Source organism: Astyanax mexicanus, chromosome 2, assembly GCF_023375975.1.
Source record: "Astyanax mexicanus isolate ESR-SI-001 chromosome 2, AstMex3_surface, whole genome shotgun sequence".
Classification (NCBI taxonomy): Eukaryota; Metazoa; Chordata; class Actinopteri; order Characiformes; family Acestrorhamphidae; genus Astyanax; species Astyanax mexicanus.
Genome location: NC_064409.1, coordinates 50,140,371 through 50,168,049, shown reverse-complemented (window position 1 = coordinate 50,168,049; position 27,679 = coordinate 50,140,371). Strand labels below are relative to the sequence as shown.

The 27,679-nt window shown below is 37.3% G+C and overlaps 1 protein-coding gene across 2 annotated transcripts; it reads left to right on the top strand.

The window, feature by feature from the left end:
- Nucleotides 1–26,620, top strand: coro2bb (coronin, actin binding protein, 2Bb). 2 transcript variants are annotated; one of them, XM_049474497.1, is made up of 13 exons: nt 1–173; nt 1,381–1,514; nt 3,138–3,338; nt 9,221–9,337; nt 9,528–9,677; nt 15,233–15,397; nt 16,686–16,802; nt 17,917–18,021; nt 18,244–18,340; nt 20,520–20,632; nt 20,829–20,919; nt 20,996–21,135; nt 21,579–21,800. In XM_049474497.1, exons 2-13 carry the CDS (start codon nt 1,500–1,502, stop codon nt 21,663–21,665), a joined length of 1,398 nt encoding a protein of 465 aa, XP_049330454.1. In that variant the 5' UTR covers nt 1–173; nt 1,381–1,499; the 3' UTR covers nt 21,666–21,800. The 2 variants fall into 2 exon arrangements, with proteins under 2 accessions (XP_049330454.1, XP_022528168.2); XM_022672447.2 differs by lacking the exon at nt 21,579–21,800 and adding an exon at nt 25,923–26,620 and having other exon boundaries at nt 3–173.
- The last annotated feature ends 1,059 nt before the right edge of the window (nt 26,621–27,679 follow it).

The following is a 27,679-nucleotide window of genomic DNA, read 5'->3' as shown; positions in this document are numbered from 1 at the left end:
CTTCACAGGAACGTTTATTTGTTTATGTTTGTTTAAGTGGTTATCCTATGCTTCAGTGTTTTATTATTTGGATTTAAAGCCTTAAAGTTCATTTGTATGGTTGATAATTCAGTTTTTTTAAGCTCATTCAGTTGAATTGGCCTGGAGGAAGGGGCTAAGACAATAAAGAGGAGGTACAGTAAGTTTAGGGTCCACTACTGTAGGAAAAACTCTGAAGCTCTCTGTCCTTATGTGGACATAAGCTACCCTGCTGGGCAAAACCTTTATCATTTTAATTATTTATGGGGTCCTTGACTGTTTTGCTCTGACAAAAATAGAAATAAAAATACTTTTATTTGAATATATATAATAAGTATATTAATTAAAAAAAAATAGTCCAGTGGACTAAGACGCTGTCACTGTGATCTGGGGATTGTAAAATAGTGTGCAGTTACCAACTTTCTGCAATCACTACAGACCTCTAAACATTATGTGGCCTTAATATTAGTATATATACAGTTTATATAGTATAAAGCTCAAGAACAATAGAGCATATAACTTAGAGCTTCATGAAATGTGTATGAAGCAGACATGGATTCATATCTCAGCAAATTTACTGTTACTGAGTTCTTTATTCATTTGTTTGGGATGGTTTAAAAGTGCAGAGAGTGACTTAAGTTATTATTAACCTGTAATTAGATTACATGGCCATGGAGATTAAATTTATTGGATCTATTGGAGTTAATAAATATGCATTTTACGTTTTAGACATATTGCATATTTCTTTATGCAATGGACCTTCACCATTACGTTTTCATTTTATTACTTAATTAATTTAATCAGTGTATTACTGGCATTACTGTTTTCAATCTCAGTTTCATCATTTAAAACTTTTTATTTCTAACCACCTCTATTCTGCCTTTAACTGTATTACTGCAATTAATATTTACTTTATTGTTATTTATTTGTTTTATTATATTCATTAATTAATTTAATGTTATCAATATTCTAATTAATCTAATTACTTGTGTTGTGATAACTTTTATTACTTGTCTTCTAACTGTCTTTATTAAGGTCTGTTTGTTTTTAATGTCTTAGTTTTTATGTTTTTCTTGGTTAAGTTGTTAATGCATGGCAGCATGTTTACTCTGTATTGAGTGAGGAGATAATCCGCCAGTATGTGTAAAATGCACATAAAGAATAATAGAAACAAAAACTTCTATGTCATTATAGCACCTACACGTGTACATATATTGTATGCAAAAATTAGAACAAGATGGGAGGAGTTCATGCTGATCCTGAGAGTGTGTGTGTGTGTGTGTGTGTGTGTGTGTGTGTGTGTGTGTGTGTGTGTGTGTGTGTGTGTGTGTGTGTGTGAGCACGCACGCTACATCACAACAGGCCACAAAACCTCAGAAGCAGTGACAGCCACTGGCTGTCTGCACAGATGCGCAGGATTTGACATCATTAATTTAAGGATTGAGAGGTTTACTCATTCAGAGCCACTGAGCACCGTATCCATGCCAACAGTAAAGGTAAGATGAAGATGCTGGATCTAAACACTTCTACCACTACTACTACTATAACTACTATTACTTATAATAATAGTTGATGTTTTTGTTGTAAGGATGTGTTTTACTTTAGAGTGGGTAAAGTGCTGGCTATACATGCAATGCTGATTAATTTGTGCATAGAATTAGCTGCTAACCTTTATAGTAATTTATGATGTTCTCCACATTTAAACCTTTCATGCTGTATCATTTTGCAGACCGATCTGATGCACATAACTATTTATATCTCTTAGTTTCCTTTTTGTCTGGGTTGAGCAGAAAGAGTGAATGGATTCCCATTATGTTTAAATCCCTGGTGGATAACGGACTTTGTGTGTGAGTAGGTTCTGGGAGTTGTCTGAGACAAAGAGAAGGAAACGCATGAAGTCAAACCAGGAAATAAGCAGAAACAATAGCCGAGGAGCAGCTGTACAATCCACTATCCCTCATAGTGATCCAGAGAGTACAGTGTGTGTTTTATAACTGATAATAATTGCTGTTAAATTATTCTATCTATCTATCTATCTATCTATCTATCTATCTATCTATCTATCTATCTATCTATCTATCTATCTATTTATCTATCTATAGCTCTGGAAAAAAATTAAGAGGCCACTTGAATTTCTAAATTTGTTTCTCTGATTTTTCTATTTATAGGAATATGTTTCAACTGTGTTGTTGTATTCTTTAAACTTTGGACAACATTTCTCCCAAATTCCTAATAAAAATATTGTCATTTAGAGCATTTATTTGCAGAAAATGAGAAATGGCTGAAATAACAAAAAAGATGCAGAGCTTTCTTACCTCAAATGACGCAAAGAAAACAAGTTCATATTCATAAAGTTTTAAGAGTTCAGAAATCAATATTTGGTGGAATAACCCTGTTTTTTAATCGCAGTTTTCATGCATGTTGGCATGTTCTGCTCCACCAGTCTTACACACTGCTTTTGGATAACTTTATGCTACTCACTCCTGGTGCAAAAATTCAGTTCAGCTTGGTTTGATGGCTTGTGATCATAAATTGTCCTCTTGATTATATTCCAGAGGTTTTCAATTTGATAAAATAAAAAAAACTCATAATTTTTAAGTGGTCTCTTATTGTTTTCCAGAGCTGTATCTATTTTTCTGTAACAGAAAGACGGGCTTTGCCAAACATTTTTTAATGCTGAATAAAAGAGTGTGGTAATACTCTGACTCCTATTGACCATGATAACAACCTGATACGAATAAAAAGCTGCTTATACTGGAGAAACATCATCTGCATGTTCCTCCTCCAAATCCTATCAGCATGTTCGTCACCAGCCGAAAAATAGGTCATGTAGCCTACGCTGCATCGCTTGATGTAAGACACGATGAACACGTGGGTGCAGGATGCTGTCAAAATCCCTTTGTGCTCTGTATTCAAAAATAAACCCTTGTTTTTCTCCCTTTAATTATCATTCAGAGAATAGTATGAACACGCTGTAGCTGGAGTAAATCGGGTTCTAAATCACATGCTATATGGATTCACCTTTTCACAGAACTTGATGCTAATTTTTATGCATTAAAATGACTGAGAAAACCTGTAAAAGAAATTTTACTGAACAATTGTGTTTATTGTGTTTTCAGATGTCATGGCGGTCAACATACAGAAGCTCAAAGTTTCGTAACGTGTTTGGTAAAGCTGCTGGACGAGAGGAGTGTTATGAAGGTGTTCCCATCACCAGAAATGTCCATGATAACCACTTCTGTGCTGCAAACCCTAAATTCCTTGCTATCATCACAGAAAGTTCAGGAGGAGGATCTTTTCTGGTTATACCAGTTTACAAGGTACACTTTGATGATCTGTTTATTTGCCTGCCCCTCTACATATTCAAAAATATGTTATAGATATTTAAGCAATAGGGGGGCAAAGACCACTGAAGTCATGTCATGACTTCATTTTGAAGTCGGCACCATGTTGTTTATTCCCATATTTTGGGTTCCATGTCAATGGAAAAAATGAATAGGCTTTTCAAAAACTCGCCTCTATCACGCTATTCTATGTACATTTTTCTACACAGCATTAGCTTAAAGCTAGCATTTTTCTCATTACGACTCTTAAACAATCTCGAAATTCAGAGGATCCAGTGATGTTTAGGAGGAAAATGTTCACAGAATAAAACCCCTACAGGGTTCTGAACATATTTATTTATACATACAGAATGTGACAGAGGCCAGTTTTTGAGAAGCCCATTCATTTTCCTCATAGGGGAAAACCGCTTAGACACAGAAGCCATACGAGGACTACAGAATGACGCACGACTCTAGTGGTGTATAGAATCTGTCGCTGTTGAGCAATTGAGCAAGGCCTTTAACTAGGAATGAACAGATTTTTTTGTTGTTGTTGGAAACCAAACAAGGTGAAAATTTTGCTCCCTTTACTGCATAAAAGAACAGACTAAACATATTTTTGTCCTGCTTTTGAAAGAAAAAGCAATTAAAGACTGCTGTTTAAAATATTTACAACACTTTATAACACTTTATAATATTTATAACACTTACCATCCCAGCAAATTTACCAGGAAAGCACAAAGAAATACTTAAAGTCATATAGTAATCATTGTTTGGTGTACATACAGTTGTGGTCAAAAGTTTACATACACTTGTAAAAAAACATAATGTTATGGCTGTCTTGAGTTTTCAATAAGTTCTACAACTATTATTTTTCTGTGATAGAGTGATCGGAACACATACATGTTTGTCACAAAAAACAGTCATAAAATTTGGTTCTTTCATAAATTTATTATGGGTCTGCTGAAAATGTCACCAAATCTGCTGGGTCAAAAATATACATACAGCAACAAAATTTGTCAATTTTGGTGATGTAGCGAGTTGTGTCAATCAAATTAGCTTCATGTCATGGCCTCTTCACTTCTTGTAAGTGATTCTGATTGACTACAGCTGTTGACTTCTCATGAGCCCATTTAAATAGGGCTCATTTGACCCAGTGATTAGACTCAGCTACAAAAGCTACAATGGGAAAGTCAAAGGAACTCAGTGTGGATCTGAAAAAGCGAATTATTGACTTGAACAAGTCAGGGAAGTCACTTGGAGCCATTTCAAAGCAGCTACAGGTCCCAAGAGCAACTGTGCAGACAATTATACGCAAGTATAAAGTGCATGGAACAGTTGTGTCACTGCCACGATCAGGAAGAAAACGCAAGCTATCACATGCTGCCGAGAGGAGATTGGTCAGGATGGTCAAGAGTCAACCAAGAATCACCAAGAAGCAGGTCTGCAAGGATTTGGAAGCTGATGGAACACAGGTGTCAGTCTCCACAGTCAAGCGTGTTTTACATCGCCATGGACTGAGAGGCTGCCGTGCAAGAAAGAAGCCCTTGCTCCAGAAAAGGCACCTTAAGACTCGGCTGAAGTTTGCTGCTGATCACATGGACAAAGATAAAACCTTCTGGAGGAAAGTTCTCTGGTCAGACGAAACAAAAATTGAGCTGTTTGGCCACAACACCCAGCAATATGTTTGGAGGAGAAAAGGTGAGGCCTTTAATCCCAGGAACACCATGCCTACTGTCAAGCATGGTGGTGGTAGTATTATGCTCTGGGGATGTTTTGCTGCCAGTGGAACTGGTTCTTTGCAGAAAGTAAATGGGATAATGAAGAAGGAGGATTACCTCCAAATTCTGCAGGAAAACTTAAAACCATCAGCCCGAAGGTTGGGTCTTGGGCGCAGTTGGGTGTTCCAACAAGACAATGACCCAAAACACACATCAAAAGTGGTAAAGGAATGGCTAAACCAGGCTAGAATTAAGGTTTTAGAATGGCCTTCCCAAAGTCCTGACTTAAACCCCATTGAGAACATGTGGACAGTGCTAAAGAAACGGGTTCATGCAAGAAAACCATCACATTTAGCTGAACTGCACCAATTCTGTCAAGAAGAGTGGTCAAACATTCGACCTGAAGCTTGCCAGGAGCTTGTGGATGGCTACCAAAAGCGCCTAGTTGCCGTGAAAATGGCCAAGGGACATGTAACCAAATACTAATGTTGCTGTATGTATATTTTTGACCCAGCAGATTTGGTGACATTTTCAGCAGACCCATAATAAATTTATGAAAGAACCAAATTTTATGACTGTTTTTTGTGACAAACATGTATGTGTTCCGATCACTCTATCACAGAAAAATAATAGTTGTAGAACTTATTGAAAACTCAAGACAGCCATAACATTATGTTTTTTTACAAGTGTATGTAAACTTTTGACCACAACTGTACATTTTCCCCAATTTCAGACAAATTATTTTGGTTGCTGAATATTCGTTGCATCCCTACTCTTAACTCTCTGAGCTCCAGATGAACTGTTTCTATTCCCTGGATGCTGAGTGAAGAATAGAGATGTATGTGACTGGTACTGAATCACCCATGTGACTTTCATCCAGTTAGTTCAGCAGCCTCCCTCTCACGGATGTATACTGGTGTATACTGGTGACATACACACAGGCTGATCTGTGTCTGCAAGTCTTTTTTTAAGAACACTGAGAGCTAAACTACAGCAGTTTTAATCTAAAAAAAATAACTGAAGATAAAGATTTTATAAAACAGCAATTTATTACTGATTAATTTAGTTTATATCCCAATACCGTTATCTGCCTCTTCCCAGAATTCTGCCGGGTGTTTTAAGTACTTGTTTAAAACTGTAATCTGACCATTATATTTCAGTGGGTTGCATTTTGCATTGTAGCCTCTGTTTTCTGGAGACAGTATTGTCTGACAAACACACACCCACTTCCTGAAGACCGTTCTGTTTCTGATCTGTTCTACGGACAACGGAATAAAAAGTAGTGATCATTTAGCCATTAGCAGTGGAGATATGTAAATTGATTATAGTGATTAAAAAAAGGTATTGTGTATAAAGAAATACCTACTGGCAATTGTTGCTTTTTTTTTTTAAATATTAACTGAGCACCCAGGAAAAGATAGCTCTGATGGTGAGTTGGGTGTAGAGAGAAACGATTATTATGCTAATGAACAGACATAAATAAAGTACTACAGACCCAGACTTGAGTAAAAGTACAAGTGCTCTATAAAAAAGAAGGGGATTTGAGTAGAAGTAGTTTATTAACAATAACAAGAAGTCAGATTCACTTAAAGATGAGCATCTTAATTACACCTGGTGATAGTGCTGAGAATCTACCGCTCTAGCTTTAGCAGTGTTGAGCACGTTACTTTGAACAAGTAATTAGTTATAGTTACTCAGTTACTTCTGCAAAAAAGTAACTGAGTAACTAACAGAGTTACTTCACTATAAAAGTAATTAGTTACCAGTAAAAGTAACTATTGCGTTACTTCGCAATAGAACAAAAGAAAATAAGTGATGTTGACAAAAATATAATCTAACAAATAAAAAAAAAAAAGAAATGAAAAACTCCATAGGACCAAATAAAATTAATAAGACTTGTAATACTGAAAAAAAAAAACAAATTCGCGTCTGGGGATAAAAATTAAACAAACCAAACCACACTCAAAGGAAAAATGTATATATAAACAAAACAAAAGAATGGACAAAAACAACAATCCATTAAAAAAATCATTTAAAACAATCACAGGCTTTCTGCGCAGAATAATAAAAGTTTCGGTTACTTTCAGTGAATCATTAAAACAGCTCACCAAAACCTCAACCTATCCTTTATATTTGACAATATTTGATTGACTTACAGGTCATTACTTATTTTTATTTAACTGAACTAAGTTGTATATTATTTATAGCCTCGCGCTGAATTCAGCTCCGCGCTGCAAAAGAGAGAGAGAGAGAGGCGCAGCGCATTTTGTCTGATTTCTTTTGATTAATTATCAGTAAATTTAGTGAGTACATTTAGGCTTTAGTGAGTTTAATATCATGAATTTTACTACACTTGTCTGACCTTATTTATTAAATGACATTTTAGAGCGCTGGACGAGATTTTAATTAATGAATTAATATATCTAATATTTTAATAAATTTGCCCTGGTGATAAGAAACAAATGCTAACATATAGCTTTATATTTCTGTGTGTTTCAAATGTTTTAGGTTTTATATTTTTGACGGGCAGCACCACACGCCAGGGTGACAATGTGCTTTATTTTTCAGATATAAAAGTGAAATTCAGTTAAATAATAGCAAAGTTAAATAAAATAAATTTATTTTCAGTCAAAGTTCTTTTCTCTTTTAATTTTCCATTTCAAAAACTCCAGCATTTGAGTGAGATTAAGTTACAGTTATTTAGTCTGTGTACTAAACATAAATATAAATCCTTATAACTGACAGAAATAAATATAACTAATAATAATTTATAGTTACTGTGCAGATTTTTAAGTATATTTTATTTTTATAGTTGATTGCTGAAGGCTCTGGGTGAGCTTTATTTTTCTGTGATAAAGTAGTGATGGTATGGGGTATTTTGGAGCGCAGGGTGATCAATCGCGCAAAGCTTTTTTCCACCGCCAAGATAGAAAAATGCCAGAAATTTACCTGAACGCATATAATTTCCAGAGGTCAGTGAAGGTCAGTGAAGCGGTTCCTAAAAACTGTTTCTAACTGATTGAGTTAACACATTATCTATTGATTACTACTGTTCTCTACCTGTTGCCTACCAACTGGCCTTATCTCAGCTGCTTAGGCGCTGACTTCTGCATTACAAACTACTATTACAAACTGGACATTCAGTTTTGAGGTGTCAGCCTAACTGTCCTCTAAACACCCACCCACATACACAGTTCAGTTCAAATATCCAGAAACAACTCACTAGTTTCAGACACTCGGGTCAGCACAAACAAGATTACTCACATGACACTTCACTCTCTTAATCATAATAAGGTTTTTGAGTTAAACATCTTTATGCATGATTATCTGAAAGAATACATTTATTATTAATATTTAATATTTCTTAACAATACAGATACAGCATTTTAGTGCTTAATTAAGTACAGTAGTGAGTTAGTTTTACTTTATTACTATACAATATCTCTGCTAATAAATGTTTCCAGGAGTCAATAGTAAATATGTACTTCTTGTTTGATTTATTAAGAATGTTAGAATGTTAGAGTTAATAGATCAACTTCTAGAATAGGGTTACTGTAACTGTGCTCCAGAGTCTATTTGATGGTCTAGTTAATGAGTTTATTCTAAAGGCAGAATTTGTTGTGTTATGAGAGCCAAAATCAGGCACAGTATTCTGATAATGACCCTCATATGTATCTGCACCCCGAGTGGAAAGGCAGATGCAATGATTTTAAAAACAATCATCTTGGTAAGTAAGGCTGATATCACTCAAATAAGCATGAAACAGCATCACCTTGTGGAAAGAGATGGGCAGTGCAACATTTTTCATATTGAACCCTTTCAGACCCTGCGTCCATTTCAATGGACAATATCTGTTTCCTTATTTCTTGTGTATTCTTGCATTTAACACAAACTGAAGCCTATTGTCTAACAGTATTAACATTATCAGCCAATCAAACAGCAGCTTATCCCTGCCTACGGCATTGGACAAAAAAAAAAAATACTGTATAGGGATGATTTTTGAAATAAAAAAAAGTTCCAAAAATTAAAATAACAATGTTAAACAAATGATTACACTGCAATCAGTGGAGGCAATTGGAGTGCATTACAGACATGGAACATAACTGGTCTAAAATTATTAATATCCTGCCTATAAACCAATACATTTTACTGTTGCAGACTGGCAGAATAGACCCTCATCACCCCAAAGTCTGTGGTCACCAGGGCAGCGTTCTAGACATCAAATGGAGTCCGTTCAGAGACAATATCCTGGCTTCTTGTTCAGAAGACTGCACAGTGAGTTCATGTTTGGTATACAGATAGACGATACATGGTGCTACATGGTGCTAAGATTGGTGATACGGCACTGAAGTATATGTTACACTTTGTATAGTATTTTATACTGATGACATGATTTATACAGCTAAAATATATAAAATTATGGCAGTATGGGTGATGATGACCATGATCATGATGGTGACGTCAGGTGAGGATCTGGGAGATTCCTGACGGTGGCATTAGACGCAACATGACAGAGGCTCTGATGGTTCTGACTGGTCACAGCAGGAGGGTGGGGCTTATAGAGTGGCACCCCACGTGCAGTGGGATTCTCTACAGTGCTGGATATGATGGCAAGGTAAGCAATTAAAGCAACCAGAACGTCTTTAATTATAAGCCTGTCAGAGTGATTTATATTAAAATATTATATTAAAATATAAATCACTCTGATTCTCTTTCAATCATATTTTTTATTATTTCATCTGATAGTCGAAAGGTATTTCCTTTTGGGAAAGAATTTGAGAAAACACATTTTAGATATAATAACAATTTCACTGTCAAGGAGTTTATGATAATATTTTCCATTTTTTTGCTCTTATATATATTATCCAAAATTATGCATAACATTAAGATTTCATCAGGCTTTTATATTTTTCTGACAGTTCTGTCAATTTTACATACAGTCAAGTAAACATTTGTCTCATGTTTCTTTTTATCATCAAAATGATTATAAATAATGATCAAATGTTAGAGTTGAAATCAGCATGACAGCGTTGAAAATATTACAGAGTTGAAGGGACAATCCTTATTTCAATACACTTTACATGTTAAGCCTTCCAATATTACAACAATATTAAAACATGGAATTTAGGTAAAGAAATGGTCAATTTGCAGTTTGTTCTTCAGTGTGCTGTATGATGTCCTTAATGATGATGTCACAGAAACTGATTATACATTTTATAGGAAATAAATTAAATGGTGTGACAGGGTTGAAAACAAATTGGAGGATGTGTGTTGACATCGCAGTTATATATAAAATGAATTTATCTTTTGAGATAAATTGACATTTTATGCACAGGTTAATATACGGCAATTTGAAAACAGTTCTGAACACAGATTATCACAATATACCATAATATAAAAAACACACCGACTTTTGCTTGGTGTGTTTTTAATTTCTCCTAGTTACTTGGGATTAATAAGATAAGATAACAAGTTTAAAAACTAAACTTTGTCTTTATACATGAAGCCATTTTTGGCAAAACAATGTCCTCATATGGGGAGATTCGTTTTTTTTATATACATTTGTTATTTTATTTGTAAAAAATGCATGCCATATTATAAAGTTAGAGATGTTATTGTACATCAAGTTATAAATATTTAAATTAGTTTCAAACTAAAGTTAATGAGATTTTTTACTTGTTTGTCTGAACTCGCTATAGAAACTTTTAAACAGTTGAAAAAGTAGCACACATAAAGTGATTTAAGAAGTGAATATTAACTATAAAATTATTGTCACTTTACTATAAAGTTGTGCTTAATTAGAGAAACCGCTTCAGAAATGACCTTTGACCCTGCACCTAAAAATTAAAACTCAGCTTTACTTTAATTTAATGGTTTGTAATTTTAATGGAAATTCTCTGTGCGTATCTGAAAGAGTGTGTTCCATTTAAACTCAGATATTGGCAATTTCAACTGGAATGCCCCCAAAATTCAGTTTTCCTACACTTACTGCAAATCAAAGTACTTGAGGCAGACATATTATAGATTATTAAATTTGTCATTAAATTAGTTATTACGCATAGTACTTTAACTTCAAGTTTAACTTCTACTAGTGGATAGAAGATCACTATTTCCATAGTGTTTAATATTTAATATTCTATATATTATCATAAACTGCTTGTAAGGGCTGGTGCCAGATCGAGGCATCCTCCAGGGCATCGGAGGGCGCGCCAGCCCAGCACCGAGGGTGGCCTTTCTCTCGCTTCCGGGGTCGACATTTCCGGTCTAGACATTTCTGTGTAAACTCAGTTCCGTTTGGAGCGTTCGTTCTTCCGCCATGGCGCAAGTGAGTAGTAAGTGTTTTTGCAGCGTACCACTGTGCTCTAATTCCAAGCAAAAACAGCCTTATTTGAGTTTCCACTCATTTCCAGCTGAGGAGGAACTCAGAAAGAAGTGGGTGATAGCCATTAGAAGGAGTGAGGGGCCGAATTTCAAAATTCTTAGGAACAGCACGCATGTGTGTAGCGCTCATTTTGAGCCGCAGGACATCTACGTTACACCAAAGGGCAAGACGTGGCTGAAGAAAGGTGCGATACCGCGTCGTTTTAGCTGGACTCGGCCAGCCAGGCAGTCTGTGTACAGCAGAGTGAATTCCCGTCTCGGAGATTCTGCTCGTTTGGACGAGGAGGGCGCGATAGGGGAGCAGGCTGTCGGTGTGCTGGAAGAAGAGGGAGACGGGAGCGCGGCTGTGCGGGACCACGACTACGTGACTCGGCCGACTCCCGGTGAGTAGCTAACTACCTAGCTAGCAAGCTAGTAACACTGCTCTATAAAACATTGTACTTTAAACAAGATAAACTAAAGAAGTACAGTGTTATCAGGAAAAAAAACATGCATGTAACGTAAGAGAACGGTATATCGTACACTTCAGTATTCCGTACAGTTGAGCATTTAAACAATAAAATACTTAATAATAAACTATTGTTATATTTGAAATAATGTCTGGGGTCATTGTCAATCCTTCCTCTTTCCATTAAAACAGGTCAGTGACCATCCACGTTGTGTTTTCTCTTGAAATTCCGCTAGGTAGGGAGGAACCGCCCGCGTCGCCGAAAACGGGTGGGTGGGGAAGGGTTAACAACGCTGAGGCTAAGGGGTGGGGAAAACTTTATCGACTAGTTCACGTAAGGTTTTACCCACTTTTAACATTGCATTTCACCCAAAATGCAACGTTAAGCATCCAACTAACAGCATTTGTTGTAATATTTGATTGAGGAATTAATAATCATTGTTTATAACTTACTTTAAAAACGAGCTTACTCCAGCTCCACTTCACCACTCATAGACAGCTGAGATTTTGTGCTGCAGCTTCAGCACAATTTATTTTCAATTCATAGACAACTTATCAAATCCATTTGACAAACACTTTACTAAGCATCTATGTCAGTCTAAGATCATATGTTAAAGGTGGTGAAGTTTTGCAAAATACAGCCACCACGAGCGGAAATCTGAGGTGTACGGAGCACCGTTGCCTGTTTGTTTGCAGGTGTACGGAATACTGATGCACACTGGTGACAGGACTGAGGTCAGTTTTTGGGGTTTTCTTTAAAACTATTGGTCCAAAAGTAACCAATCAAAATTTATTTTGGTTGCTAGGCAGATATTCCATAGTTTAGCCAATCACTGCAGCCTATTTGAACTCGGGTATTTTCGTAATATCCACTCAAACGCGGAAAATACCGAAAATGTGTACGGAATACCGTTCTCTTACAAGTCTGATTCAGCTAGCATGATAACAGCTGTTCTGTCTAAAATAGACAGAAGCTTGTAGCTAGCTAGCTACGGTCCATTTTATATAGAACAGCTGTTATCAAGCTAGCTGAATCAGACTTTACATGCATGTTTTTTCCTGATAACACTGTACTTCTTTAGTTTATCTTGTTTAAAGTGCAATGTTTTCCTCACCTTTTTCTCTTAATATTAAGATATTCCCTTTTTTCTTACTCTTATAACCTAATTTACATTAGATGGCTACGTTTTTTTATTTGTTTACATTATTTCTTGGCCACTTTATTTCTTCATTTATAGCATTATTTGCCTTACGTAACTAGCTACATTTTAATAATATAATTACAAATGTTTTTTTTCTTTATATAAATATTTCATCCATTTTATAGCATAATTTACCTCCCTTCATGTATCATTCTTAACATTTCTTTTTCATAATTAACATGGCAGAGTCCATAAAACTCAACAGGGTATCAGACTCTAATAATAACTAGTAAATCTATTTGGGGAAGTTAAGATGGTTTAGCGAACTGCAGTGCTGTAACCGTGAGATAGCTGAACCGTGAGATAGCTGAACCGTGAGATAGCTGAACCGTGAGCTTGGACCTCTAGCTTGTGTGGTTCCTCGCTTTTCTTTAAGCTTTTCTTTAAGGACCGGTAGCACCGAGCCCTAACACGGATCTCCTTCTCTACAACATTGGACACTAAACACACAATATCATAAGACAGGCACTTATAACAGTACACTATATGCTTTATTTAACAATAGAATTAACAAACAGTTTGATAAAGGCTTAAATGATAGAATGTTAAGTGAGCACCGAGCTAAGAAGCTAGCTAGGCAGGCTAGTTAACTTGGCTAACCTAAACTACAGAACTGCATCCATTTACCTTCATAATCAAAAATAAATTGCTCGAAAAAGAACTTGTATCCTTTATCGAGTTTGGCTCGTTTGGTCCTCGACAGCTCCTCGACAGTTCTGGTCACATCATCCTGCCTAAAGCGGGGAAGTTCAGCCAAAGACGAGGAATAATAAAAGCCATCCATTTTCCTAGCGGTGCTGCAAACCGGAAATACGCTTACACATCACCTCGCCCGGAACTTGACCCCTCCTCCTTGCGTGAAAGAGGTCTATTACCAACACCTGCTTTGAGCTCTTTAAAAGCAACGCCAACCAACCACTCGGCGCTGGATCTTTGAAGCTCGTGAGAGCGAATCTATGCCCGTTTTTCGAGCGAGCCTCGGCTCTTTTTCCCTTCTCTTCCTGCTATCCCTTTGGAGAGAGTATGATCCAGCACCGCTGGCATACTCCTCCCGCATAAGTAGCTTCCTCTGTCCCTTTATAATCTCGAGTGTGGTGTAGTCGTGTTGAGCGGTGTGCTCCGCGGCTAACCCCCCTTTCTCTCGGGTCTGTGTGTCTGTGTTTGTGTGTGTGGTAGCCACTGCGAGGCACGCGGTGTGCTCACCTCTTCTCTCCCCTCGCTGTTCCTCTTCTCTCTGGTGGAGCAGCGTTTAATCCAAAAGCACCCCAATTCACTTCTTTGTTTAGTTTGGAAGCTCTTTTGTTTTTACCTCGCGCCATAAGAGGTAGCCGTAGCTTCCACGGCGAGTCTTGTTTACAATTCTCCCCCTTTCTCTCACTCACGCTCGGCGTGAATTTTGTTTTCCGCCTGTTTTCCCTCTCCGCCCGTTTTCGTTGCTCCGCCCCTTTCGGCGGAGGCTCTAAAGGGCGATTAAAGCGGCCGCGTCCCAATTCACTCGCTGGTTCAGCGGTTAGAGCATTGGGCTGCGACCGCGACAGCCTGGGTTCAAAATCCCCGCGTGGAGCGGGGTTTAATAATAATAATTATATCTATAATATTATTATATATCCTATTAATATATATATATATATATATATATATATATATATATATATATATATATATATATATTGATTATTATTATTATTATTATTATTATTATTATTTTCCCCTTTTTCTTGGGTTTACCTGCTTTGAGATCTGCTGCTCTGCACTTGGTTCCTACAACCTTCTGGGCTGGAGAGCTACTGCTCCCCAACCCATTACACTGCTAATTCGGGACATTTTTTTTATTCGATTTACCATAAAACAATTCAAATGAGTTGTGATAAGTGTTTAGTTTTTTGGAAATAATGTAACTAAATCTAAGTGTTTCATTGAAATGTCGTCCACAAGCTCTGACCAGAGGTAAATGAAAATGCAGCGTAAATTAATTATAGAACTGTTTAATCGAACACTTTTTACTATTCCTTTTTTAAGTAGCTGTATCTATTCCAGCAGCTTAAAATATTTGGACATGTATGTATCTATAATTACTTGTCTACCATTATTTCCCTCCTGCGGCTATTTCATTTGATTTCCACTGTCATACTTTTAAAGATCATTTTATGGAACTTGGAGGAGGGCAAGGCTGTGAGGATGATTGACAGCCATTCGGACGTGGTCCTCTGCATGTCTTTCAACACAGATGGAAGTCTTCTGGCAACCAGCTGTAAAGACAAAAAGCTGAGAATTATGGATGCACGCACTGGGAGGCTCCTACAGGTGACTGTCAATATACGAGGAATAATAAAAAGCCAAAGTACACGAGAAGGCCAATCCTTCTTTATTTGAAGTGTCTTATTTTATTAAATATGTAAGAATACATGAACACTCATTAATGCAATAACAATATAACTACTGGTGATGTATTCACTGTACACATTACAACTGTATACCTTGTATAAGTACAACGTGCATATCAATTTTAGTTTTGACTCATGTAATTACACAAGTGTGTCTCAATAACAATCATCTGCTTGCTTATGTGGTTATACATATGTAATAAGACAAGGATAATTCTATCAATATAATCTGATGCTAAGGTGTGTTGGGAGCAGGGGGAAGATTAAAATACAGTATACAGAATGTGCCTCCTGGAACAGGGTTGAGAAACGCTGAGATAATGTACAAATATAGTTAAAAGATTGGGGACACCTTAAATTCAGTGCTTTTTAAAATTATTTTTAAATAATAAAATAATAATAATAATAATAATAATAATAATAATAATAATAATAATCCAAAGAAACAAAGAAAAAACATATGGAAGTAGTTAGTAAACAAAAAAGTCTTAAACAAACCAGAATATGTTTTATATTTTAGACTTTTCAAAACAGGCAACTCTTGCTTAGATAACAGCTTCGCACACCTTAGCATTCATGTATTTATCTCACCTTTATGAGGCATGAGGTAGAGTCACCTGGATTGGCTTTAAGTTAACAGCTGTGCTGAACCTGTCAGGAATTAATTACTTGAATTTCTTTACCTAAGTAAAGAGAAAATGCTTTAAAAAATAAAGGTCAGTAAATCTGAAATATTTCAAGAGTATCCTCAAGTACAGTCCAAAAGACCATCAAAAACATAATGATGAAACTGGCTCTCATCAGGGCCGCCCAAGGAAAGAAAGTTTTTTTGTGCTTTGTTATACAGGACACAGGATTACACAGATAAAAGTACCTAATTGCTTTACAGAGTATTTTGGTTTGTTTAGCACTTTTAAGTTACTACATGATTCCTCATGTGTTCCACCATAGTCTGGATGACTTCAGTATTAATTTACAAGGTAGGAGAAAAAATAAAATAATAAAAACACTTTTATCTGGTACTGTATGTGTGTGTATGATAAGGCAGTGTTTTTTTCTACTTTTTTTACTAAACTAAATAATCTCTCCCTGTATAACACAACACTTATGAGGGATTAGGGATCCATTTCAGTCACAGCTGTTGTTCATCCTTAAATGTTCGTAAATGTTTATCTACTATACCTCTTACTCTCTTTCTCTGTGTACAGGAAGCAGACTGTAAGAGGCACAGAGTCGGCAGGGTGGTGTTTCTAGGCAACATGAAGCGTGTGCTCACAACCGGCGTGTCACAGTGGAACACCCGGCAAGTAGCACTGTGGGATCAGGTGAGCAACAACAACACCATTAAACACAATTAATATCCTGTTTCATATTTCTAAAATGAGCAAACTAGCAAGGATGTGGTCTGTTAGTTTTAAGATGGGGGTTTAATTGCACTGATTTTTTAAAGGTTATTATTAATCATAATTAGGCAAATTGGCAAAGTGGCAATTTGGAAAATATACTGTTTAAAAGTCATTATAATAAATAATATTTAACCTGTCATTTAGACCCATTTAACAATTTTACACCACTGATACAATGATATTACAATAGCATAATAATGCATAGTTGTATACTTTTTTTTATTATTATTATTATTAAGAACATTCAGATATTGTAATTGTAACATAAATATTTTTGAGTAGCCTAAATAATTAATCAAATAAGCAAATACTATAAAGCCAGGATAGTCAACATACTGGCTTTATATCAACATTAACTCTCTATGGCATGTTTGTTCCCCTCTGGCAACAAACCATCTTTAGGTTATTACACTATTTAATACCATACCACTATACGTTGTTTTTATTTATTAATTTATTTTATTTTTAATATACTGTTACAATGCATATCTGCATCCTGTTTATATTCTTACATTCTTGTTGTCTAAAATATTTGTTTTTCATTTGTTGCCTTTGAGCAACATTTTGTAGATCATGATAAAGCAGTGGCTATTCAAAATAAAAAACAATGTTTTCAAAAAAACTCCCAAAGAAAAAAGTCCCAAATGGCAGCATGATTTTTTTCCTCCACATATATTATTCATACCATAAAGGGTTAATAGGCTCTCCTTGCAGAGAAAAACATAATGTTGAATATCAGAGTCAGTAAAAATGATTGAGGTCATATGCATATATTGTACAATAACATAATAATATATTTATTATGACGGACATAATTAAATTCCATGAAAATATTATTTGATAAAGTATGCATAATTTATTCTGCCTGAAATAAAATGATCTGGCAAATGTAAAATTCCACACCTTAAAGTACCCTTTAAATTGTCTATCGTATGGTGTAAATAATTCAATATTTGCATATTGATTCATTCTGAATTGTATCATAATAATTAAATCATGATCGTGATGACATTTGAGGTTTGCTGCTCCATAGGAGGACCTGTCTGTGCCGATCATTGAGGAGGAGATAGACGGGCTGTCTGGACTTCTTTTCCCTTTTTACGATGCAGACACACACATGCTATATCTGGCAGGCAAGGCAAGCACTGCTTTGTATATATACTACAAAAGAATCACAAAATCCAGATGTGCTATGTAATTATGTGTGATAGTAACTAAAGCACTAAGGTACAAAGTGATATCTGTGTATATTAATCAGCTGGAGTTTATCTCCCCTGTGCAGAAGGTTTCTGTGTTAATAATCTGGAAATGCAGATAAGAGTGATGAGTGTTGGTCTGTGTTGGTCTGTTTGGTTCACAGGGTGATGGTAATATCAGATATTATGAGGTCAGTCTAGAGAAGCCCTACCTGCAGTATCTAATGGAGTTCAGCTCTCCTGCACCACAGAAAGGACTTGGTAAGTTAAGCTCTACACGTAACAGTTCATATAGCCTCTCCTTTTCATATTTCAGTGTTTCAAGAATAACACAAATTTGAGTGCCGTGCATATGAGCTGCTTGTTAACAGGAACTGTTATTTTGTGTTTTGCATTAACTACACTCCAGGCAAAAAAAGATTGTACGTAGTACTGAAAACGATTCTGAATGCATTTTGGGCCTCTACAAAAAATTGTTTTGATAGTATGTCAGGACATACTATGTTAGGACTACACCCTTAAAGCATGAAGCTAAGAGGAACATTTCAGAGGTTGATAGTCTGGAGTTTAGGACAGTTTTGCAGACCCCTCACGAGGAGTGATAAAGGAGAACAGGGGCAGATGGGGAGGTAGAGGTCGTGAAATTGTTATTCAACATAAAGGTGAAATAAGATTGAGAGTTTATATAGGGCTGAGCAGGAGGGGTCAAGAGCATGGGCCATCTTTATTTATTTATTTATTTTTTTTCAAAACTTCACTATGATATTTTTAAAAAATCAAATCACAACATCTATAATTTAACATCTACCAGGCAGAAAACAATTTAAAGTATTCATATATTGTATATAATATATGATATAATATTCCATTCATCATAACAAAACTACAATATGCTGAAGATTATATGCTCACCTTTAAAAATTCCAAGACGTGTGGAGTGTTTTACATATGAAAACTATTTATAGCCTAATACAACTCTGTTGAATGGTTGTAATGGCACAAACAGGTTAAGTTGTATTCAAAACCTTGTTGTCAAATCACCTTTTCTTCAAAAAATAAGAAAAAAATAAAAATTCAATATTATTATTTTTTTCTTGGTAAGGATGTTATAGGGTTAAGCAACATTTCTTTTGTCAGTTATGTTTCCAGTGTAACAATATCAAAGTGTTTTTAAGAAATAACAGCATTTTGTGAGATAGATCATGCCTCAATTACCTGAAGTCCTCCTCCCTAGCCCTATGGAACCTTTCAGTTCCACCTTTCCAGTGTTCATAACAACTTTGCACCCGCCACCACCCCTTCACCTCTTTGTCTTCATTACTCATCTTAGCTGCAGAGCAGATAGGCTTGAGAACCCACCTCAAGCCACTAAAAACCCTTGCCCAAAGTTATAAAACTGAGTTCACCCCCCTGCACCACTCAAGTGCAGGTTATTATATTAGCAAAAAAAGGAGTAACAATTACAGATGTCCTGATTACTTTTTTTTGCCCTGATCACTTTTTTTTAAATCATTTAATACTGATACTGAGTCCTGATCTGATACTTTGGCAATGCAGTAAAAACTTTTTTTTTTTAGTTTAGTTAAAAATAAGTTTAAACCATGTTTTAAATGATGTTTAAAATTAAGTTTAAAACGTGAGGTGATGCATATTCCTTGTAAATCTGTTAAAATAATGCGTAAGTAGCGCAATATTATAACTCTGATATTAGATTCTACGTACTGACTAATGAGGAGGAACAAATTTAGGGTGACACACACACACACATACACGGAGGAAGAGAAGTGTGTTAGCAGTGTTGTTGCTAATTGTACTGTATAGAGCTGATCAGTAGGAGAATTTCTTCCTCAGCCTCAAACCTGGCTATTTTTCCACCCTGCACATGCTGCCTTAACAATACGCCACTCATAGAAGCCTCATCACTACCTGTTGTATTAATATACGACACAGAGCTTTAGCGCAGACTAGTTCTAGTCTGCTGTTTATTTCTGTCGGCCTACTCTCTGCTTCCCAGAAAAGGTGTAGTGTTTACCGCATGGATGTATGGACTACGTAACATTACATTTTTGATAAATTAGTGATCTAGATCATTTCAACCTGATTCCGATCCTTTGAAATACATATACATGATCGGACCTGATTTGCGATTATATGATAATACTAGCAATGCTTTAAAAAAAAAAGATCAAACAGTAATCTTAACTGGAAAATACAGACTTGTTTTATGACAAACACTTATTTATTGATTCTACCTTAAAAATATCATAATAAGATACAGTAAGAGTAGGAAACATCTTGAAATAAGAGGGAAAGTTTTAATTTAGTATTTGTATAACATCATGAGCAATTATTCTGTAAATAAGCTACATCATCTTACATTCACAGTGCACTAATAATGGGCATTTTTGTTTTGAATAGAACAGTCTTTATAACTTTACAGGTGTGATGCCAAAGCGGGGTTTGGATGTGGGCGAATGTGAGGTGTTTCGTTTCTACAAGCTGGTGACTCTGAAAGGTCTGGTGGAGCCCATCTCAATGATAGTACCACGCAGAGTGAGTGAGTTCATGCCAGGTTTAATTGGTTGGGTTCTGTGTTCTGCCTCAGGCTTTTCAGGTTTTCCTCTGCTAATAACACTGATACAGGAAGTCATGTGCTCCAGTGGAGCTGAATTCAGACATTAATATAACTGAACGGATTATGTCATATATGTACAGTATATATTAAGAATATATTGAATTGCTGGTGCAGGCGGAGACGTTTCAGGAGGATATCTACCCAATGACCGCAGGAGCAGAGCCGGCTCTAACTGCTGAGGAGTGGCTCAGTGGAATTAACAGAGGTAAACTGTCAATCATTCTTTATGAATTTCATATGATGTTGACTCCCTTATACATGACCATCTGTCTGTTCCATAGGACCAGTCCTGATATCTCTGAAGGAGACGTATAAGAGACCCAACCCAGCTGGTCCTAAAGCTGCTAAGAGAGAGAGGAGAGCAATGGCAATGAAAGGGCTTGACCTTATAGAGAATGTCTCTCCCAAGACAGACAATGAGGTGTGTATATGTTTGTATGTGTGCGTGTGTCAAAGTCAAAGTCAAAGTGGTTTTTATTGTCATTTCAGCTATATACAGAGTACACAGTGAAACGGGTGGTGTAAATGTCCGTGATGGAGGGGAGAGAGACGCCGATGATCCTCTCAGCTGTCCTCACAATACGCTGGAGGGTCTTGCGGTCAGAGACGGTGCAGGTCCCAAACCAGGCAGTGATGCAGCTGCTCAGGATGCTCTCAATGGTCCCTCTATAGAAGAGTGTGAGGATGGGTGGAGGGAGACGGGCCTTTCTCAGCTTCCGGAGGAAGTAGAGGCGCTGCTGGGCTTTCTTGGGTGTTGAGGCCGAGCGAGCTTAGCTTCCTGATGAGGTTCTGTGGGATGATGGTGTTGAATGCTGAACTGAAGTCTATAAACAGCATTCTGACGTAAGTGTCCTTCTTCTCCAGGTGGGTGAGGGAGAGATGAAGGGTGGTGGTGATGGCATCGTCCGTGGAGCTATTGGGACGATACGCAAACTGCAGGGGGTCCAGTGAAGAGGGCAGTCGTGTCTTGATGTTCCTCATGACTAGCCTCTCGAAGCACTTCATGATGATGGGTGTAAGTGCAACGGGACGGTAGTCATTGAGGCAGGACACTGTGGACTTCTTCGGCACGGGAATGATGGTGGTGGACTTGAGGCACGTTGGGACAGTGGCGCTGCACAGGGAGATGTTGAAGATGTCCGTGAGAACATCTGTCAGCTGGTCTGCGCACTCCCTGAGCACTCTGCCGGGGATGTTGTCTGGTCCTGCAGCTTTTCGTGGGTTGACTCTGCGCAGAGTGTTCCTCACATCCACTGCAGTCAGGCACAACACCTGCTCGTCCGGCTTGGGCATGGTCTTTCTCACCATTGTGTTGTTTTGTGCCTCAAACCGTGCATAAAAGTTGTTCAGGGCATCAGGGAGGGAGGCATCACGTTCACAGGACGGTGGCATTGTCCTGTAGTTGGTGATTGCCTGGATGCCCTGCCACATACGCCGCGCGTCACCCGTGTCCTTGAAGTGGCTGTGGATTCTCTGGGCGTGTGCGCGCTTTGCCTCTCTGATGGCTCTTGACAGGTCGGCTCTCGCTTTCCTCAGGGCCACCTTGTCACCCACTCTGAAGGCGGAGTCGCGGGTCCTCAGCAGCGCACGTACCTCAGCAGTCATCCAAGGCTTCTGGTTTGGGCGTGTAGTGATGGTCTTGGAGACAGTGACATCATCAATACACTTGCTGATGTAGCCAGTGACTGATGCTGCATACTCCTCCAAATCAACAGAATCGCCTTCAGTAGCAGCCTCCCTAAACATGTCCCATGCAGTGCACTCAAAACAGTCCTGAAGGGCAGAGATGGAGCCTGCCGGCCAGGTTTTCACCTGCTTCTGAACTGGTCTGGAGCGTCTGATGAGTGGTGTGTATGTTGGAGTCAGCCAAACACACATGTGGTCCGAGAAAGCGAGGTGGAGGCGGGGCTCCGCCCGGTACGCGCTGGGGATGTTTGTGTAAACAAGATCCAGCGCGCTCGCTCCTCTCGTTGCAAAGTCCACATGTTGATGGAATTTAGGGAGCACTGACTTGAGATTTGCGTGGTTGAAATCTCCGGCGATAATAAACAGTCCGTCTGGGTGTTTGTTCTGCAGATCGCTGATAGACCGATAGAGTTCACACAGAGCCTCTTTAGCATTAGCACCAATGCTAGCGCTGGGTGGGATGTAGACAGCAGCTATTAGCACGGCGGAGAACTCCCGTACTAAATAAAAAGGTCTGCACTTGACTATCAGGAACTCCACCAGCGGAGAGCAGTGTTTGGCGACAGTCACAGCGTTGTTACACCATTCCGTGTTGATGTAAACACACACGCCTCCACCGCGGGTCTTCCCGGATAGAGCCGCGCTCCTATCCGCTCTGAACGCGGTTAGCCCGGCTAGCTGAATGGCGCTGTCCGGAATGTTGTCGTTCTGCCACGATTCCACAAAAACCAAAGCACAGCAGTCTCTGAACTCACGCTGGGTTGTTTGCTGGAGTCGGATGTAGTCCAGTTTATTGTCAAGGGAACAGACGTTTGCCAGAAAGAGCGATGGTATAGCCGGCCGGCTAGGTCTAGCCTTTAGCCTCGCGCGGATCCCGGCTCTCTTTCCGCGCTTCCGCTTACGCTCGCACCGCTTGCGATGGCACTTCCGCTGGGCTCCGGCGTCAGGAAACGCCGCGGGCTGGCGGCCTGGGTCTCTTAGCAGGCTAAGCTCAAGTAGCGTCTGCAGAACCTCGTCCGGTAGCGTGTTTTCTGGCTGATTTCTCCACTGTAGCAGGGTCTGGCGGTGGTAGAACATGTGCACGGGTGTTCCGATGCACATATTTGCAGGAAATAAACGGAAAAAACGACAAATAGTAACACAAAAGCACCATTTAACGGACCCGGAGCGGCCGCTGCGTGTTAACGCGCCGCCATCTTGGGTGTGTGTGTGTGTGTGGTAATATACTCTGAGTGTGCTTACATTCTCTTCATTAATGGATTCCTGCTAAACATCAGAGAATGAAAAGGCAATAATAATATGTTTGCTTTGCATCCAGCCAACAATTTCACCACATTAGAACATTATGCATGAACATTATGTAAAACCCCAACTTTACACAGTTTTTTAACACATTGTGATGCATTACAAACATACTGTACAAGTCAATAGTTTGGAAACAGCTCCTCATTCAACGTTTTTTCTTAATTTTTAAATATAATGTTATTGTATTTACTACATTGTAGATTAATATTAAACACATTAAAACAATTACGGGACACATATTATATGGAATTACGTAGTTAACAAAAAAAAGTGTTTGTCCCCCACAAACCCACGCAAGACGCTGAGAAAACTATTCCAGGTGACTCAAGTATAAAACACATTTTGATTTGTTTAGCACTTTTTGTTTACAAAATAATTCCACTTGTTTTGTGTAGCTTTGATGTCTTCAATAAAAATTGTAACAATGTAAAAAAAAATCTAAATCATAAAATAGTATGAGAAGAAGTATGTCCAAACGTTTGACTGGTACTCTACATCAGCTAGAAGATAAAGCTTATAAAAGCAGCAGTGCCTAAGATTTTTCATGATAAATTAAGAGTAGTAGTATTCCTAAGTTGGCAAGGGGTTCACTGTTCTAATTAATATTGGTATCAGTGTTCTGGCATGACCATCCATGCAATATTAAAAATATATAGAGTGGACTGATAGGTTTGTTAGATGTAATTGCTCTTTGCATTTTGACAATATTTCATAAATGAACAAAGTGAATAAAATAATAAACTAAAGAACACAGAACTTCACATCCAGCTATTTAATTACATTAGCCTGCAGTTACACATTCTCACCAGAGGGGTCTCTAAATCCCAGAATCCCCAAAACATACGCACTGTCCCTTTAAATACTTCAAGTTCAGTGCCAATCTAGAAGTGTTTTGTCACTCATGGTTGCTATGTTAAATGCTACTTGATTTTTTTCTGTACTGTGATGTATTTTCATGCATGTGCAGGCTGAGAAATGCATACAGGGACTGATACATTTGATTACTGGCATAAAATTCAGCCCTGTTTATCAGAATTTTTGATTTATGGTGTTTACATTCTACATATCTGCCATAATCTTATTATGTACCACACTCTTTTAACCCTTGTGTGGTGTTCGGGTCTGTGGGACCCGTTTTCATTTTTCATCAAATGATACTAAAAAAATGTTTTTTTTCTAACTCAAACTCTCTCATTTTTTGTGAAAAACATATATCAAAACACATTTTCGATAAACACACACTGTACACCCCCCAACCCCCCCCCACCCCCCCCCCCCCCACCCCCAACCATTTATATTACTGTATGTTTGGCCAAGGGCTAATAAACATTGCTTCATTTGTAAGTTTGAAACTAAACAAATTTTCTACTCATATCTTGAGTTAAATTCATTTTCTTTTACATTTTATTAAAAAACTAATAAAAAAAAGAGTAGCACTTTTTGAAATGTAACATAAGAAAGGTAAAGGGCAACCATATTAACCATGTAAGCTGTTTATATTGCTTGAAATTTAGGTGAAGCAAGCATGTGTAAAGCATTTTAATGTAAAATTGCTTAATTTTGCTGAATTAAATACAAGTAACAAAGTAAACGAATAACAAAAATATGAACACCACACAAGGGTTAACAAAGAAGGCCTTTATTTCCTAAAAGAGACTTTTAAAGGTTCTTTTAAAGGTATGGGTGTTTCCTGTAGAACACCTGTATAAAGGCTCACTGTTATAATGGTTTGACTGGTAGAGAAAGTGTTCAGTATGCAGCTTTCATACTGCTTGCATCTACAGTAGCATTTAATAATCATTGTTGTGCTAAGATGCCTTTGGGAAACTTGAATGATAAATTAGACCAGGTATAGTGTAATATAGGCAAAGAAAAAATGAAAGCCTCAGGCTGAAGGTCTGTGCAGGGCAGATTTTTTTAATATCACTAGAATTTGTTCTGCTTCCACCAAACATCAGCATCATTTTTCTTCTGTATAATAATATAGCTAGTGGATATCCGGCCACTTTAATGACTTTTTTATTGTAAATCATGCCTTCCTGTGTTAAAGCAGACTTCTACCTGGGTAAAACTATTTTTCCACCTTTAGTTTTATGTTTGTATCTTTATGCTTATTTAGAGTGTAGTTTAAGTATGTCATTTATTTATGATACCTAAATGTATGATTGCATTTTTTCTTTATATGTGATCTGTGAGTGTTTTTGTATGTTCCTGTAGTTCCTGAAGATGTTCTACAGGCAGCAGGATGAAATTAAACGACTACAGAAAGAACTCAGCGATAAAGATGAAAGAATTAAACAGCTGGAACTAGAACTTCACAACTTGAAGAATGTGACTTATTAACCCTCTTTCACACAAATGCAAAGTAGTCTTTAAATGAACTGCAAAGGCTGCTGTTTGCAACATATGAAAGCTGAAAATTACAGCTTAATAAATTCTAATTTCATTTTATTTCCAGATGAACATTAGACTGAAGGATATTTATGTGGAAAACAGTATTTTGAAAATATCTGTATGAGGTCTAACAATATGATTCTGAGCCCTAATTAATTCACTCATTAGTTAAAATAATTTTAAAAAATGTTTTATTTAAAAATATCCGCTTATACTGCTGCTGTATTGACCTTCATTGTAAAGAACATAACAATCAATACAACATGCAGCTTAGAAAGCATATGTCTGCTTCTGTTTATGAAAAGACATCTTGATCTTGAGATGAAACAGCAGGAGAAAAGCCACGTTAAAGCTGGCCTCCAGTTCAGACCTCCGACAGAAAGTCCTGACACACTGCCATGACCCAGTATGCTCCTGATCCACCAACAGATGGCAGTGAGGCTACACCACTAAGTAGTTACAACAAGTCATTGACTGTCCAAAAAGAAAAAAATCATTGAATAAAAGTAAAAGTAAGTAAATGAACTGTTTCTTCACTTGTGTCCTATAATAGTTGGATTTTTCCTGTCAACACATTTCCAAACACAGTTCATTTCAGCTTTTGTCATTTAATTGTGTTGTAATTCTAGTTTTTCTATTACAATAAAACATTTTAAATTGTTTTAATTAGGTAATTTAATATTTCTGTGTTGTAAACATATAGTGAATATATATGTTTTTTGTTGTTGAGACTGGTTTATTTTGAATAAATACATGCTGTTTAATTACATAGATAGAAAAATAACATGTTTCTTCTCCACTGTATGCACCACAAATGTAAAATTACTTGAATAATCTTTTAATGTCAGCTCAGAGCTTAAAAGGTTAAAGAGTTTTTTTATACAGTATATTCTATATGTTTTATGTTGTTTAAAAGATGTGTCAAGTACTGTAAGATACAAAATAAAAGTAGTATATAAAAAGTGGCTTTTTTATTGATTTTATTGTTACACTTGTATAGTGCTTTTCTAGACACCAGAGGATGCTTTACAGTCACATTCTACATAAAAGTAATTTTACACTAAACACTCATTCACACACTCTGGTAAAAAAGCGACAAGCGATTGTGGTAGCGTCACCTATGGTTAGCTATGGTTAGCAACCTTACTGAAGCTCAGTGATTACCTGTTGTCTATATGTGGCAACCCTGAATGAACCCATGGACTCACTCTCTCACTAACACACACACACACACAATCTCTCTTTTTCAAACACTCTCACATACATACACAATCTCTCTCTCACACTTTCTCACTCTCTTTTTCACAAACAGTATCTCTCTCTCGTTCTCTTTCACAAAAACATGCTCTTTTTCTCTCCCACATACACAAAACTTTTATTTCTCTCACACACACACTCACGCTCTCCAACACACTCTTTCTCTTTCTCTCTCTCTCACTCACATACACACACAATCTCTCTCTTTCTCTCTTTCTTTCACACTCACTTACACTCTCTCACTCTCACATACGTACACAATCTCTTTTTCTCTCTTTCTTTCACACTCACTCACACACTCTATTTCACTCTCACATACATAC

Coding starts and splice junctions, on each gene's coding strand:
- coro2bb (XM_022672447.2), top strand. Junction 18,341..20,519: donor TGCACCACAGAAAGGACTTG/GTAAGTTAAGCT, acceptor ATAACTTTACAG/GTGTGATGCCAAAGCGGGGT. Junction 20,920..20,995: donor GCTCAGTGGAATTAACAGAG/GTAAACTGTCAA, acceptor TCTGTTCCATAG/GACCAGTCCTGATATCTCTG.